Raw genomic sequence first — 13,641 nt, 5'->3', positions numbered from 1 at the left:
TATTTGATTCCCTCAGCATAACAGTAATTATGCTGAGGCTGAGAGCAGCCTCAGACTACAGAGGGACGGCAGAGAGCAGGTTATTGTGCAGAGGTCACTGCACAGAGATTTTAATGAAATGGAGTTTCATGGAGCACTTGATGGCAAATGAAGGCAGGACCTTGAGGTCTTGGGAGGAGACGACTATTCTCATTCCTCTAATGCAAAAGCAACAACGTCCTTAATACAGAGAGCCAGAAAGATTAAGAGTCACTGATTATAGCACAACGCTGTGTCTGCTGTGTCCTGCACCCCATGTTCACATGAGACTGGCTGTGCATGTTCTGCCCCATGATGTGCTGCTGCTGCATGTGGCTGACAGCAAATCCATCTGTGCTGTCTCCTGTGCAGGAGGGCACAGAAACCAGCCCCAAATCTCAGCTCTGCCAAGGCAGCGGGCAGCAGAAATGCAGAGATCTGCTGGAGCAGCACCTGGAAGGGAAGGGTGCAGCAGGGCAAAATCACGCAGCTCCATGCGGTGGTACCACCCGGAGCTGTTGGCTGCCAGAAACCGGGCCAGTTGTGTTCCCTGTGCTCCTGCAGGAATAAAAGAAAAACAGAGCAATGTTTTAATCCTGTTAGCTCCCAGTGCCTAAATGCCAACTATTAGAAGCCAGCACCGGTAGCCAAGGGAACGGTCCTCCTGCAGGAAAATAAGAAAAACACAGTTGAACAGAACACAAAAGGCTCACCAGATCATGGGAACACTTGGGTTTTATTGTGGGGTTAGAGGTTGTTCGGTTTTGTGTTTGTGTTTTTTGTTTGGTTGGTTTTTTGTTTGTTTGTTTGTTTTTTTAAATATAGATTTCCAAGCACTTAGACCACCTGCAATCTGAAGTGCTAGGACACTCTTCAGCCTTTAATGGGTTCTTGGAATGCTTCAAACAACTACTGTGATCCCATCAAATAAATGCACAGCTGGATCTCGGCTAAAAAACTTGCTCAGCTTCCAAAAATCAGACTTCCCTCTGTGTGTGCACCTACTCACTGGTTCAGCCCTGGCTACAGACAGAAAGTGAAGAAGCCCGTGATGAAAGACAACATTTCTGAACCAGCTCTCACCTTCTCTGCCTGATAGGGACTCTGTACAGGCCCTTATTTAATAAATGTACATTAACAGGTGTGTGTTAGTGCCATAGGGGCATATTCCTGCTGGGAGATTCACCCTATATGGGTTGTAGAAGAATTAATAGAGATCTTGAACTTGTGAACGATTCCTGTTTCAGGTTGTCCACTTTGCAGATGTCTGAGAGCTAATTTGATCCGATTCAGGATTATATTCCAGGAAAGACCTGATCTGAATACACCAAGATCTGGATCTGGTTCCTTTGTTAAATTAGCAAAATGGTCTTTGGATTGTGATTATTTCCCTTAGGAACACACATAAATGGGAGAAAGCTCATGAAATCGTCATCTGTTTCACTCCGGAGCTAAACAAGTTAGTCCAGCATCTCTAAGGAGTCCTAGCAGGCATTCTGCTGCACACAGCGTTACTGTAGGCCTTGCTGCACTCTGGAGACATCAGGGAAGAAAGCAGTTCGATATGATGCTTTCCTGGGATCAGGAGATACTTCAAGGGCCAAACTGAATTACTTGTTCTTTTCTTTTACTGATTGAGCAATGAGAAAAAATAGAACTCACTTTGAATTAATTAATCAGTTGATCTCATTTTGTATAAGGACAGGAAAGTTTTAGCTAGAAATAATTCCTCTGCTATGCAATTTATTCTGGCTCATTTTTGTTGTAAACTCGCCCTTGTTTTTAGACTCTTTAGTATTTTGATCCTGTTTTTCTTCAAGAGCTCTGCCATGAACTATCTTCTTGGGTTGTTTGGGCCAAGCCAAGTTACACTGCAGTAAGTCCTTTAAAACAACCACATGGGTCTCAGCTGAGGGAAGCTGATGAGCTGCAGAAAGTGTTCAGCGTCCCTTTGGTTTTAACTATATTCATAGGCTGAGCAATATTGCAAATAGCAGTTTCTAACAAGAAACAGCATTTATGTTTGTCACTTACTAGTTCAAGCCTCCAAGCGCACAGAGTACTCAATCACCTCCTCTCCACACATTCATCTGATCAATTTGCAGTGTCACGACAAAAGCAGAGAAGAAATATCCCATACCCCAGATTGCACAAGGATCTTTCTGAAATAAAATTTTCCAGTATTAAGGCTCAATCTTATTAGTTTTCAAGTTTCTATGTTTTCCAGTCTCACAATATCTCTGATTCAGCCTTGTGAACAGGAACTGAATCAAAAAGCTTTGTTCTTTCATACTTAAACATCAAAAGATGTTACTAACTCTCTTTCTGTCACCATACGTATGTCCCCAGGCAACATTAATGCCTTTCAAGAGCACTAAGCAGTGAGCAGCCAGAAACTTGCTGCTCTCCAGCAGTGTGAGCAGTGGGCTCCTGAGCACCAGGTGTCTTTGCTTGCCTCTCTTTGCCATTTCCCCAGGTCGTTTGTGCTATGCCCTCTGACAAAGGATCTCACCTTGAGCTCTCCAGACGGCAATGTTTCTACTGGTGCTTCTAAGATTTATATAAAACTTTTCCACAGTTTGACTGAAAGTTGTCATTGACTGTTGCAATGACAGCACGTATTCTGGCTCAGTGCTGCAAAATGCTGAGGGAAAATATTCACTGAAATCAAGTGGAGGTTATTTATTCAAATAATAGATCAAAAGCCTTTATTGAAATTGTTCCCCAAAGATTAGAATGGGGAAAATAGTACAAAATGTTTCCAGGGCTCTGCTGTGGTATAAATGTAGCCTTAGGTTGTAACTTGTAACTGCACAATGTCTTAAGGCAAAATCATCCTGCATTTGAAAGGACTGAATGCTTCACCTTCTTACCTGAAGATCACTAGGGACACGTACAGATACTGCATAAGAAAATACATTCTGACCATAGGCTTTAGTTTAACATACATATTAGGATGGCATTAGATGAGAAAAGGAAGTTCATAGAGAATTAGAACAAATCACTTATCTCCTATCACGTATAAACTATATTAGCTAGCTTTTAATTTGTGTTGCAGTTTAAACCATCAATGGATCGGCACAGTCACTACAGTGTGATAGAGGGATCTGGAAGTGCCCGTAGCCTTGTGGGAGCAATGAACAGAACAGTCAGCAAACATCCCACTTGGGCACTTCATGCTGTAATACACAGAAAATGGAAATTACAAAGCCAAGTACGCTGCAGAGACATTTTGGTTAACTGTTACATGGTGTGGGAAGCTTTTACCATTTGCTGTAACAAAACCTTTGTGCTGCTTCTATAGAAACTATCACTTGTATTGAATTTGTTCACACATTCCGTGGCTTTTGTAACTAAGTCAGACCCTGGCATCCTCTGGTATCAGCCCCTGAGTTCTGAGGAATGTGTAAAACTCACAAAACCCAGCAGAAACTTGGAATAAGCTCAGAGTTTCTAAAAGATGTGAAGCTTTTCACCTCAGATTATATAATCTCTCTGAGACCCAGTGTCTGTTCATCATAAAGAACAGCCTGAGGCAGGTTTGGTTGCTGTGACAGCTAATGCCACTTTATTTCAGCCAGCCTGACAAGTAATATACTATATATTTCCTTTGTACCAACTGCAGAACAAATAAGCAAAACAATGCCATAGAGAAAACATTCCACTTACAGACAAAATAATTTTTCTGAAGGTAACACAGCAAGACTGCTTGAAGTGTCAACAGTGCCACAGCTTTATAACATTTTCTCTTCAGCAGTCATTAATAACCTTTGTTCTAAGGTGGCTATTGCATCTTTCCAGAATAATACTCCACAAGTATTATTGGAATGGCATTCAAAGGCCAGTTTCCCATCTTAGTGTTTCTTGGCTTGTGAAGAATCGACAAGTCTTTGCCACGCTAAATATTGTTTGAAGAATAATCAGTCTGAGCCTCTACTGATGTCGTGTGACCTGAAGTAAGTCAAAAGCCATTCAATGCTTTGTCCTCCCTGCCTATCTCCTATGGATATAATACAGGTTTCCTTCTCAGGTTGCAGAAAAGGTTGTTGCAAAGCCCCAAGAGTTTCCTGAGTAGGAAGCTCTACAGGAACATGGTTTGATTCCAGTCAGAAGGAAACCAGCTCACCTCACTTCTTTTCAGTGTTTTTTGTGAGACAATTAAATGCTCACACCAGACCCTTAGGCGTCAAACGAGGACTGTCAGAATAAGAAACTTCTGACTTAAATTCAGATTAGCTGCATCTTCAAGTTATGAAATTACATCATAGCCAAACAACATTTTCCTTTGCCAGCTCTCTTACCCCAACTCCGTGTGTAGCGGCTCTGTGAGCTGAACAGCAGCTCAGTGTTTTCCATGATTCCCAGGGTGAAACGCACTCGAATGCTGTGGTGACAATTGCTGTGTAAACATGCAGGATTTTCATCTTCTGTCTCTCTTCTGTTTTACCAGGAGGCTCTCCGTTGCTAAGAAAAACTCTCTAGGGTACATTTAAAGCACTGTGTTTCAGTTTTGCATAGAGAGAATGAAATCTTACAGAGAACTCCCACCACACTCACGGAGCGTATGTATGTGTCACAATTATGCTGCTCGCAAATCCCCATGTGAAATCAGCACTCCAAAGTGGTCTTAATTTTATAATTCCATATCACATAAATTTCTTAGCAAATGATCTAAGGGAAAAAAGGATTAAAAAACAAAAATGAAAACGTATTACAAACCCATATTACCATATCACAAACAAAACTGTGAAACAAAGTGTGTATGTAAGAAGTATATTCATTGGAATGAATATACCTTTGGTAATTATAACCATTGTTAGATTAGAAGGCAATAATAACAAATTAGAAATATGTGATATAGTCTGAAATGAGTCTAATTAGTGATTACTGTGTTTGCTTCAAGTGTGGATACTGAAAAATGAAAGCACTGGGAGGCTATAGATCCGGCATACAAAATTAAGACATTGAAAATCTAGCAAATAATTGATCACTAAAGTCTTGAGAGTCTTGGAGGAAACAGCTTTGTGTGGTTTCTGGGCCATATTGTTGATACAGTGTCTGAAAAATCAGAGCAGGATATCAGTGTTTGATACTGAAATGTACTAGGGACTGTATCATTCTGAGGTCTACAGAATGAGATGCTGGGAAGCACAAGGGAAGGAGAAATTCTTCCTTCTTCATCTACCAAAAGAAGAGAAGAGCTACTTGGGAGAGTTGTTCTCACATGAAGAACTGAAAAATTGCCGACAGACTGAATTTCTTTCTGCACTGAACAAAAAACTGGTGCTGTAAGAAGGAACATTATTGTTTTGCTTTCTTGGAGTGGCAATTACACAAAGTCTCCCAGACTGTCCATCTGGGTGGATGTGTACAGCTACAACAACACGTACCTTGCAGAGAGGAGTTGTTGCTGAGGGCTGAATAAAAGGCAAACAAGCTGTGAAACTGCTTTTATTACAATAGAACACAGAAACAGAACCACCAGAACAAGTCTGTTTTTCTGTTTCTACAACGTCATGTGGCTTCTTTACCTGAGAGCATCTTTTGTCCAGAATTAATCCAAATGACACTTAACGACACAACACGATGTGGCGCCGCTGGTTTTCACATCTCGGTACAAAACCAGTACTTCACTGGCGATGTTTTCACAGCTGCAAGAAGCATCCTGCAGCGAATGCTTTCATCATTTAAAGCCATATATTCATAAGACTATTTAATTAATTAGAGTTGGTCACCATTTCTTCTGAAGTATATTGCTGCGGGATTAAAGGAGGTTGTCTGTACGCTTAGATCAATACAAGCAAATGGAAGAGAAAGCAGACAGTGGTTTAGGAGCTGTGAAGCTGAGATAAACTCCTTTATTTCTTAGACAGTTCACTAAACTTGAAGAGATCAAAGTATGCTATCATGATCACATACCTATCACTGTTTCTTTATGACCTCAGAGGCTTTGGAGGAACAATTTTCTTCTCAAGAGGCCATAAAATTTAGCCTTTGTAAGATCAGGTAAAAAGAGCAAGCACACAGATCAGCCTTTTGGTAATACTCTTGCAAAATCAGAGCAAGATGGTTATAACCCAAGATTTGCAGTACAATTTTCACCTCTTAACAGATTTTGATTACATCTCCTGAACATAATCTCTAGGTTGAGAATAGAGTGCTATTATTAGTCTGTAGTCTCTGCTACAGACTGCATTAACCACATATAGTTTATAATATGCTGAAATGACACTGGTTGATCTCTCTTTTTGATGCTTTGTCACTTTGGAGGTAAAATAGTCAAATAGGAGAGTGCCTTACCCATCTAATGCAACTGTTACAGCAACATCAATATTTGTGTAAAAAAAGATACAGGGGTGTCCAGAACAGGCAGTAAACTGTTCAGAGACAGCCTGAAAACACTTTAAACTTTTTTGATGGTGTTTACTGCAACGAAGAAGCCTTCCTTAATTTGGGTTTGCCTTTTCAACTGGTGGTACAAAATTGGATGATACTTCATAAACTTACCTGTTACTCATGCACTTGACAGCCTTTATGAAAATAGTTCATTTTATCATATTTCAACTCTGCAAGCCTCTGAGCTCTCAAGTGCTATGAAAAATACTCCCTACAACATGTACTTTTAATGTGGCTTTAATTATCTGCAATGTGTGTCACTTCTGTTGAGGATGCTCCCAAGTGTTGACTGGAGGTTCCATGGGGGCATCACTGACAATTGTTAATCCTGGTGGAAGAAAACCTGCTCAGCTGAGGCAGGTTCATTTGGATTGATGATCTGAATAAGCCACTCAGAAGCTCAAAAAACCAAAGATCAGGGCTTAAAATGTCACCCAGTTCTCCAATGTCTTGAGCACCTGTAATTGCTGACTTCTGTACACATGGCTCCCCACTGTTTTATTACCAGACTGTTACACTCTGCAGACGTAGCATTTACTTACCTTTCCCAAGTGAAACAAATGCCCAGAATAGTGCCTGGCAAAGAATCAGGCAAAGCGTGTTCCTCTGAAAGAGCTCTACCTTCTTGAAATGCCGTAAAATACTAACACGAAAAATAATCTCACTTTTGTGGTCACTGCTATTTTTTTGCAGGCTGCTCAAAACAAAAGCTGTAGGCCTTACACTGACAGCATGCAAGAATTTTTTTGTGTACTGCCATCTGTCGTTGCCGTGAGCCCATTTCATCACCACGCCGCGCCGCTGGGGTTTGATTCCAGCAGTAAGTATATCCCTGGCAAGAAGCCCGATGAAAGTGCAGTTAAGTGGGAAGAATTGCTTTAATTCATACATGCCCTGCCTGCGACAACGTGCAATAAGATTCTAACAATTCTGTTTTCAGTTGTGCCAACAGCTAAATTAGTGTTTTTTTCTCCCACTTAATTTACTTCAATAGTAAGTTTGTATCTTTATGCAGATCATAGCCAGAACATTCCTGTTCTAAATCAGCAGTAATTTTATAGCAAAACATACACACACATCTCACAAACTTCACATACATTTATACACACCAAAATTATAAAAGATCCTATGAGTGCATGACTACATTTACATACAATCTCCTACTTAGACTGCTGTTTCAGGGTATTGCATATATATAATCGATGAATTTCAGTCCAAATGTTTCAGAGGCTGGCAGGAAAGTAAAACAATTTGTGTGTAATTGAATAAGGAGCAATCACCGTGCGTTGGAGAGCAATCCTAAGGCAGTTGGGCACACATGGAACTCACACACAGTGAGACAGCACTTGGGAAGATGCTAAAAACAACATTCAGGCTAAAGGTATTTAAAACTTGTGCTGGTGCCTTGTCTGAAAGGGAATCTCCTGCCTTGGATACTTGTCTGTAATTCAGTAGGCTAATTCTTTGCTCTTTTACTTATTTCCTCTACAACACTAAGCTCCTTTGTCTCCTGCCTATTTCATTTCAATATCTATAGGGAGAGATGTCTCTATGTACATGCTGTCATGAGTCTCATTACTGTTTTGGGGTTGGAATCATCGGAACATGAATTAAATGTGTCTAGATCTAAGTTGACCAGGGGAAATTTCAGACTTTCAGGATGTGAAGCAGCACATCCCCCCCAGACGTGGAAAGGTCACAGACAGCAAGAGGCACTGCCCGGGTCAACATGGAGCCTGGACAAACTTCTCACAGTTAACAAAGCTGACAGGATAAGCAAAGGACAAAATTTCTGTGGCCAAAGAGATCACAATAAGCATGGTTTCAAAGTGAAAGTGGTGAGACTCAAACATGTGAAAGCAGAACTGCTTGTGCTGGCAGGAGGTTAGTGCAGAAAATATGTGGGATTCATGACAGTCTCTGAAGAATAGAAACCTTTACACAGCAGCAAACTGTTCAGCCTGAGCCCAATACACAATCACAGTTCCTGGTTATAAATATTTGCAGTGGAGTTAAAAAAACAGGATGCTATGGACTAATTTCTTACTTGAAACCATAGGGACAAACTTCCAAAAGCTCAGATGATTTTGTCTTCCTTAAAGAAGATGAGGAATCTAAGCAATACACTTAAGAACCTGTGTATTTAAAAATGTAGAAAGGCACAGCAGAGTTGATCATGTTTGTTGCATCCACAAAAATGTTTATTTGCATATGCAAATGCAGGATATTTATTTATTATGACTGAAAACTGTAGGCTCACGATTTCTATGACAAGTTCATTTGCCATTTAAAACTGCCGTCTTAATAAATGCAACTGGCAGTTTTACTCCCCAAACGCTATAGAACTTGAGGCTTCTTTCTGTTCTTTATGCAGCTGTTTTGCCCTGTTTTTCAAATCCTCTGCCTTAGCATCATTCTTCTCAATGCCATCTCCCAGTTTGTACATTCGGCTGGCGTTGGCACAAGCCCACACGTGACCCAGCTCACACCCTTTCAGCGAGTACTCCAAGGCACGGGTCATGTCCTTAGGCACCCCCGGTGCCCCCTGAAGATAAATCACGCTGAGGTTGAAGCAGCTAGGAGCAAAATTGCCATCGCAGGCTTTTGTGTAATGGTCTCTAGCGACAACAGGGTCAGGTTTATCATCGTTTACTCTCCCATCATGGGCCAAGAGCCCAACGTTATGACATGCATTTACTGACTTCTTCCCACCTTTCTCACATGACTTCATAAAAGACTTGTAAGCAGCTTTCAGATCTGGGTCGAGTCCTCCTGTCAGCCAAGAAACCACAAGATTACTGTAAGGACATGCTAAAGCGGACGGGAGCTCTCTGCTCGGCAGCATGCTTCCCAGTGCTCTTTGGGAAATGCAGCATCCCTCACTTCAGATGCTGCAGACAAAATTTAGGCCTTCAGAGGCACTGTCGTTGTCTCACAAAGGTTTTGCTGATGTCTTCCAGGTAGGAAACCCTCCTCCACTCCCCAGTAGTCACAACTTATACAGACAAAACCAACAAACCCAAACCACAAAACATCATTTCCAAGGCTACATCTATGGATTTCTTAATAGCTTACACTAGGTAAAGTACTATTTTGCCAGTATATCTATAGGTACACTAAGATTGTTACTAGTTTTGAACTACTGTAAAAGTATGTTCCTTCCTTGAATTGTCGTTTGGAAGAAGCCTCTCTAGTTTAACTGCTTCCCATTACCCTACCAGCAGATACATTTTGAGCAGACTTGGGGCCTACTTATGTGAACACTATTACCAATCTGTAAGTTTATTTCTGCCTTACTTTCTCTAAAAAACAACAGAGAGGTGAGAAGAAATCTAAGTTTTAAGAACAGAACACACAGCAACATTCAACACTGGACATACCTACCACTTACACAGGCATAATTATAAAACAGTGATACAGGTGGTTAACCTAAAGGTGTTCCTTCAGAAGGAAGCAATTTAAGGTTTTTCCACCCTTCTCCAGCTTTTATTACATGACCATAAAAGGGGCTGGACCGGTAGTTCCTCCTTCAAGGTCAGGAGGAAATGCCGGTGTTTGGCACCCTTGGAAAAGCAGCAGCTGTTCCCCCAGGGGCACCAGGTGCCCTCCCCACGCCGGTGCCCACCGTGGCAGGGTGGACCGGTGCCCTCTGAGCTGCGGGTGACGGACCCGCCACGCCGCCCAAGCCACCAGCGGCTGGGGCACGAGTGGCGGGTCCCAGGCAGGAGGGGCCGGCGGTAACCGCGGCCATGGGGGCAGAACAGGGACCCCGGAGGGCTGGCAGGCGGGTAACCAGCACTGCCCCCGCTCACCTTTCCCGATGGCCTGGTAGGCCCCCAGCTTGTAGCAGCTCTCGCTGTGCCCGTGCGCCTCGCAGTTGTCGCGCAGCACACGCGCCGCCGCCACGAAGTCCTTCTTCACGGCGTCCAGGTAGTCGGCGAGGCGCTGGCAGCCTGCAAGGCACGGGGAGGGGGCTGAGGCTCCCGCCGAGCCCCGGGGCGGCGGGCAAGGGGTGACGGTGGGCCCGCTTACCGTCCGGGTCCTTCTCCTTGAAGCACTGGTAGCTGTACTCCACGTGCAGGTTCTCCAGGTAGCTCCTCACCTCCTCCTCGTCCTCCAGGTTGATGATCGCGGCCATGCCGGAGCTGCCAGGCCGGCCCAGAGTGCCGAGCGACCGATGTGGCGCCTGCCGCGAGCGCCGAGCGATCGTTGCGGCGCCGCCCGCCGGGGCCCATCCCGGAGCCCGGGCCCATCCCGGAGCCTGGGCCCGATGGGCCCATCCCCGAGCCCGGGCCCACCCCCGAGCCCGCCCGCCGCTGTGGCGGGGCCGCCAGTTCCCCGGCCCCTCCTGAGACCCCCTGATCCTCCGGCCGGCCCCGGCACCACTTTAGAATGAACCAGTTCATCGCATACTCAAGCAACACTGTTGGTATAGAAACTGGTTTCTGGCATAGCGCTATTGGCAGTTACTTTGGCTTCCTCTGAAAGACTGCGAATAATAAGATGTAGACATTAACACCTCGTGAATACATTTAGCTTTCCATTGAGCTATAGCTTTCTTCAGCATGACTGTAGATAAGGGTAGCAGCAAACAATCATTGAAGCTTAAAGAACGTTTTAAAAATAAGTACCAAGGCCTCATATTTGCTCTGAAACTGTTTATTTTCAGGGAATACTGTTTAATTGTTTTGATTGCCCACCCTCGGGGCTGCTCAGCAGTGCAGGTCCCTGTGCTGGGCTGCTCTGCCTCATCTCTCCCTCACCAGAGACTGACAATTCATAGGTTTTAAGCAATAATACGGTTTTTCGTATTTTACTTCATGAGGTTTTATTCACAACAATCAAATCCGTGGGTTGAGACATGAGTGCACACATGAACACACACATGAATAGACTACACAGCGCCTAGAAGCGAGGGCTGCTTTACCAATTCCCCAACTCGCTGCCTGCGTGCTTTTGTCTTGGATTAACAGCTAAATAATTTTAAACTCAATTTTATAACTGTGGAGCTGTGACTGTTAGCAGCAACCGCTCTTTTTTGTGATACAACAAAAAATCTTAAAGATGCTTCTTGAAGAGACGGAACCCTGAGCAGGCAGTGCCACGGTTGTTAACACCACACAACAAAGTCTAGTTCTCTAGTTATGGATTAATTTAAACCACATGTGATATTAGGATATTTACCACAAAATATGGCACACTATCCAGTTCCAGCAGATTTGAGCACAAACTGAATTTTCTGAGAGTATAGCAGTACATTTGAAATGTTACATGTTACTTAGCATTAAAATTCATTTCAGAGAACACTTAAGATTAACTTCAAGGGACATTTGAGTTAAAATGAATTTCAAAGATATTTGAGATTATTTCAGTAACATAACGCCAACTTGTCAAACTTTTGGGATAAATAAAACTCAGTTAAACCCTGTCTATGAGCTCCCATAGGGAGCTGTCTGTTGCTGGAGATAATTGTGAGTACCATCGCTGATGGCATAGCCTGCCAGGCTGGCTGCCAAAATCCCAGTTACAAAGCTTCTGCTAACTTCATTGCGATAGTATTTCCTTAAAACTTTTCACCTTTTCAGTATTGAAGTTAAGACACATTGTCTAAAATCTTATTTTCAAAATGTATCGACCCAAACCACTGAGATGCCATGAGAACACAAGTAAGAAGCTACAGGTAGTTTGGGTGGTGCTGACTGCTGCCTGAGAACGTTTGTGTCGAGTCCCCTGTTCTGCAGAAGGTCTTTGGAAGATGAACTGCTTTTGTACCAGTGATGCTGTTTCTCTGAAAATCTGGCTTTGAAAAATTTCAGGGTCAGTTGAAATTATTTGACTTTGTTGGCCTAAATCCTTGAAGAGTCTGTTCTGCGTGGGATTTTGTCTTTGCAGTTTCTGATACCGATGTAATTTGTTTTCTCTGTGTCAACATCCTAATCTAAAGAATTGGGACTATAACTGGCCTTTGTTATGTAGTCCCTAAACTTTGATGTATTCGATATTACTTGTAGAATATTTTGTCATCTTCAAATGACAGAAACATAAATAATTTTAACAGTTGTTCCATAATATTTGTGTGTTTTGCTGGTTTGCAAACAAATATTATTTAGAGCTGCTGTGTGTAAAATCAGCAATTCCTGAAAAGGTTTAACTGTAAACTCTTCATAATTTCATTTTACTTGGACAGGGTAATTGTATCACTCTTTACTTTGTATCTTGAAACAAAAAGATAACTGTATTCCCTTTACCCACAATAGATTATAGTATGTATTTGGTAGGAGACAGGTTTTCGTCACTACTACTGTATCAAAGCCCAAAATTATTTTGTATAAAAGCTTATGGCCAAGCTCTTCACCAGCTTCCAAGCAGGTGGCAAAGCCTATTGTACCAGAGGTTATTGTTCATATTTCCAGAAGAAACTAGGTTGGGCAGGAAACATTTAAATCACAGAGGTTAACCTGTGAGCAACCTGCACAAAGCTGCCCTTGAATTCCTGGCTGTGAGAGGTTCCCCAAAGCTCAGGAACAGCAATACAGGCGCTCCAGCCTCAGCAGCTGCTCCTCAGACGGTCCTACTGGCGCTTTGGCATCACTTCACCCTTGTTCCAAAAAACGTAGACTCACAGGATCATTTTGGTTGGAAGAGACCCTCAAGATCGAGTCCAACCATAACCTAACCTAACTCTAGCACTAAACCACGTCCCTAAGAACCTCGTCTAAACGCCTTTTAAACCCCTCCAAGGATGGTGACTCCACCACTGCCCTGGGCAGCCTGTTCCAATGCCTGACAACTCTTTCCTTGAAGAATTTTTTCCTAGTGCCCAATCTAAACTTCCCCTGGCACGACTTGAGGCCATTTCCTCTCATCCTATCACTTGCTACTTGGGAGAACAGACCAGCCCCCTCCATGCTACAACCTCCTTTCAGGCAGTTGTAGACAGCGATAAGGTCTCCCCTCAGCCTCCTGTTCTCCAGGCTGAACCCTCCGGTTCCCTCAGCCGCTCCTCATCACACTTGTGCTCCAGACCACCAGCTTTGTCACCTCTTCCGCACTCTCTAAGTACCTCGATGTTCTTATGGTGAGGGGCCCAAAACCGAAAGCAGTCCGAGGCGGTGTCCCCCAGGCTGTAACACGCGAGGCCGCTGCTCTGTGCTGTGTAACCGCCTCTTCTCCCGGCACACCTCCTCACACCTCATTTCAGGGTTCCCGCTCCCTCCAGCAGCGCGT

The 13,641-nt window shown here is 43.3% G+C and overlaps 1 protein-coding gene and 1 long non-coding RNA gene across 3 annotated transcripts; both read right to left on the bottom strand.

Moving 5' to 3' along the window:
- Window positions 1–80: 80 nt before the first annotated feature.
- LOC135580109 (uncharacterized) lies at window positions 81–4,656 on the bottom strand. Its single transcript, XR_010474288.1, has 2 exons — window positions 4,320–4,656; window positions 81–576 (listed from the first exon to the last, which is right to left on the bottom strand). It is a non-coding gene; the product is annotated as an uncharacterized LOC135580109 (long non-coding RNA).
- A 3,937-nt stretch (window positions 4,657–8,593) lies between these two features.
- LOC102087141 (cytochrome c oxidase assembly factor 7) lies at window positions 8,594–13,615 on the bottom strand. Of its 2 annotated transcripts, XM_065072156.1 has the most exons (4): window positions 13,478–13,615; window positions 10,447–10,600; window positions 10,227–10,367; window positions 8,594–9,186 (listed from the first exon to the last, which is right to left on the bottom strand). In XM_065072156.1, the coding sequence occupies exons 2-4, from the start codon at window positions 10,550–10,552 to the stop codon at window positions 8,738–8,740; spliced, it is 696 nt and encodes a 231-aa protein (XP_064928228.1). In that variant the 5' UTR covers window positions 10,553–10,600; window positions 13,478–13,615; the 3' UTR covers window positions 8,594–8,737. The 2 variants fall into 2 exon arrangements, with proteins under 2 accessions (XP_064928228.1, XP_064928230.1); XM_065072158.1 differs by lacking the exon at window positions 13,478–13,615 and having other exon boundaries at window positions 10,447–10,696.
- Window positions 13,616–13,641: the final 26 nt, after the last annotated feature.

Source organism: Columba livia, chromosome 8, assembly GCF_036013475.1.
Source record: "Columba livia isolate bColLiv1 breed racing homer chromosome 8, bColLiv1.pat.W.v2, whole genome shotgun sequence".
Lineage (NCBI taxonomy): Eukaryota > Metazoa > Chordata > Aves > Columbiformes > Columbidae > Columba > Columba livia.
Note: the sequence above shows the minus strand (reverse complement) of the source record. Positions and strands in the feature narration are given on the sequence as shown.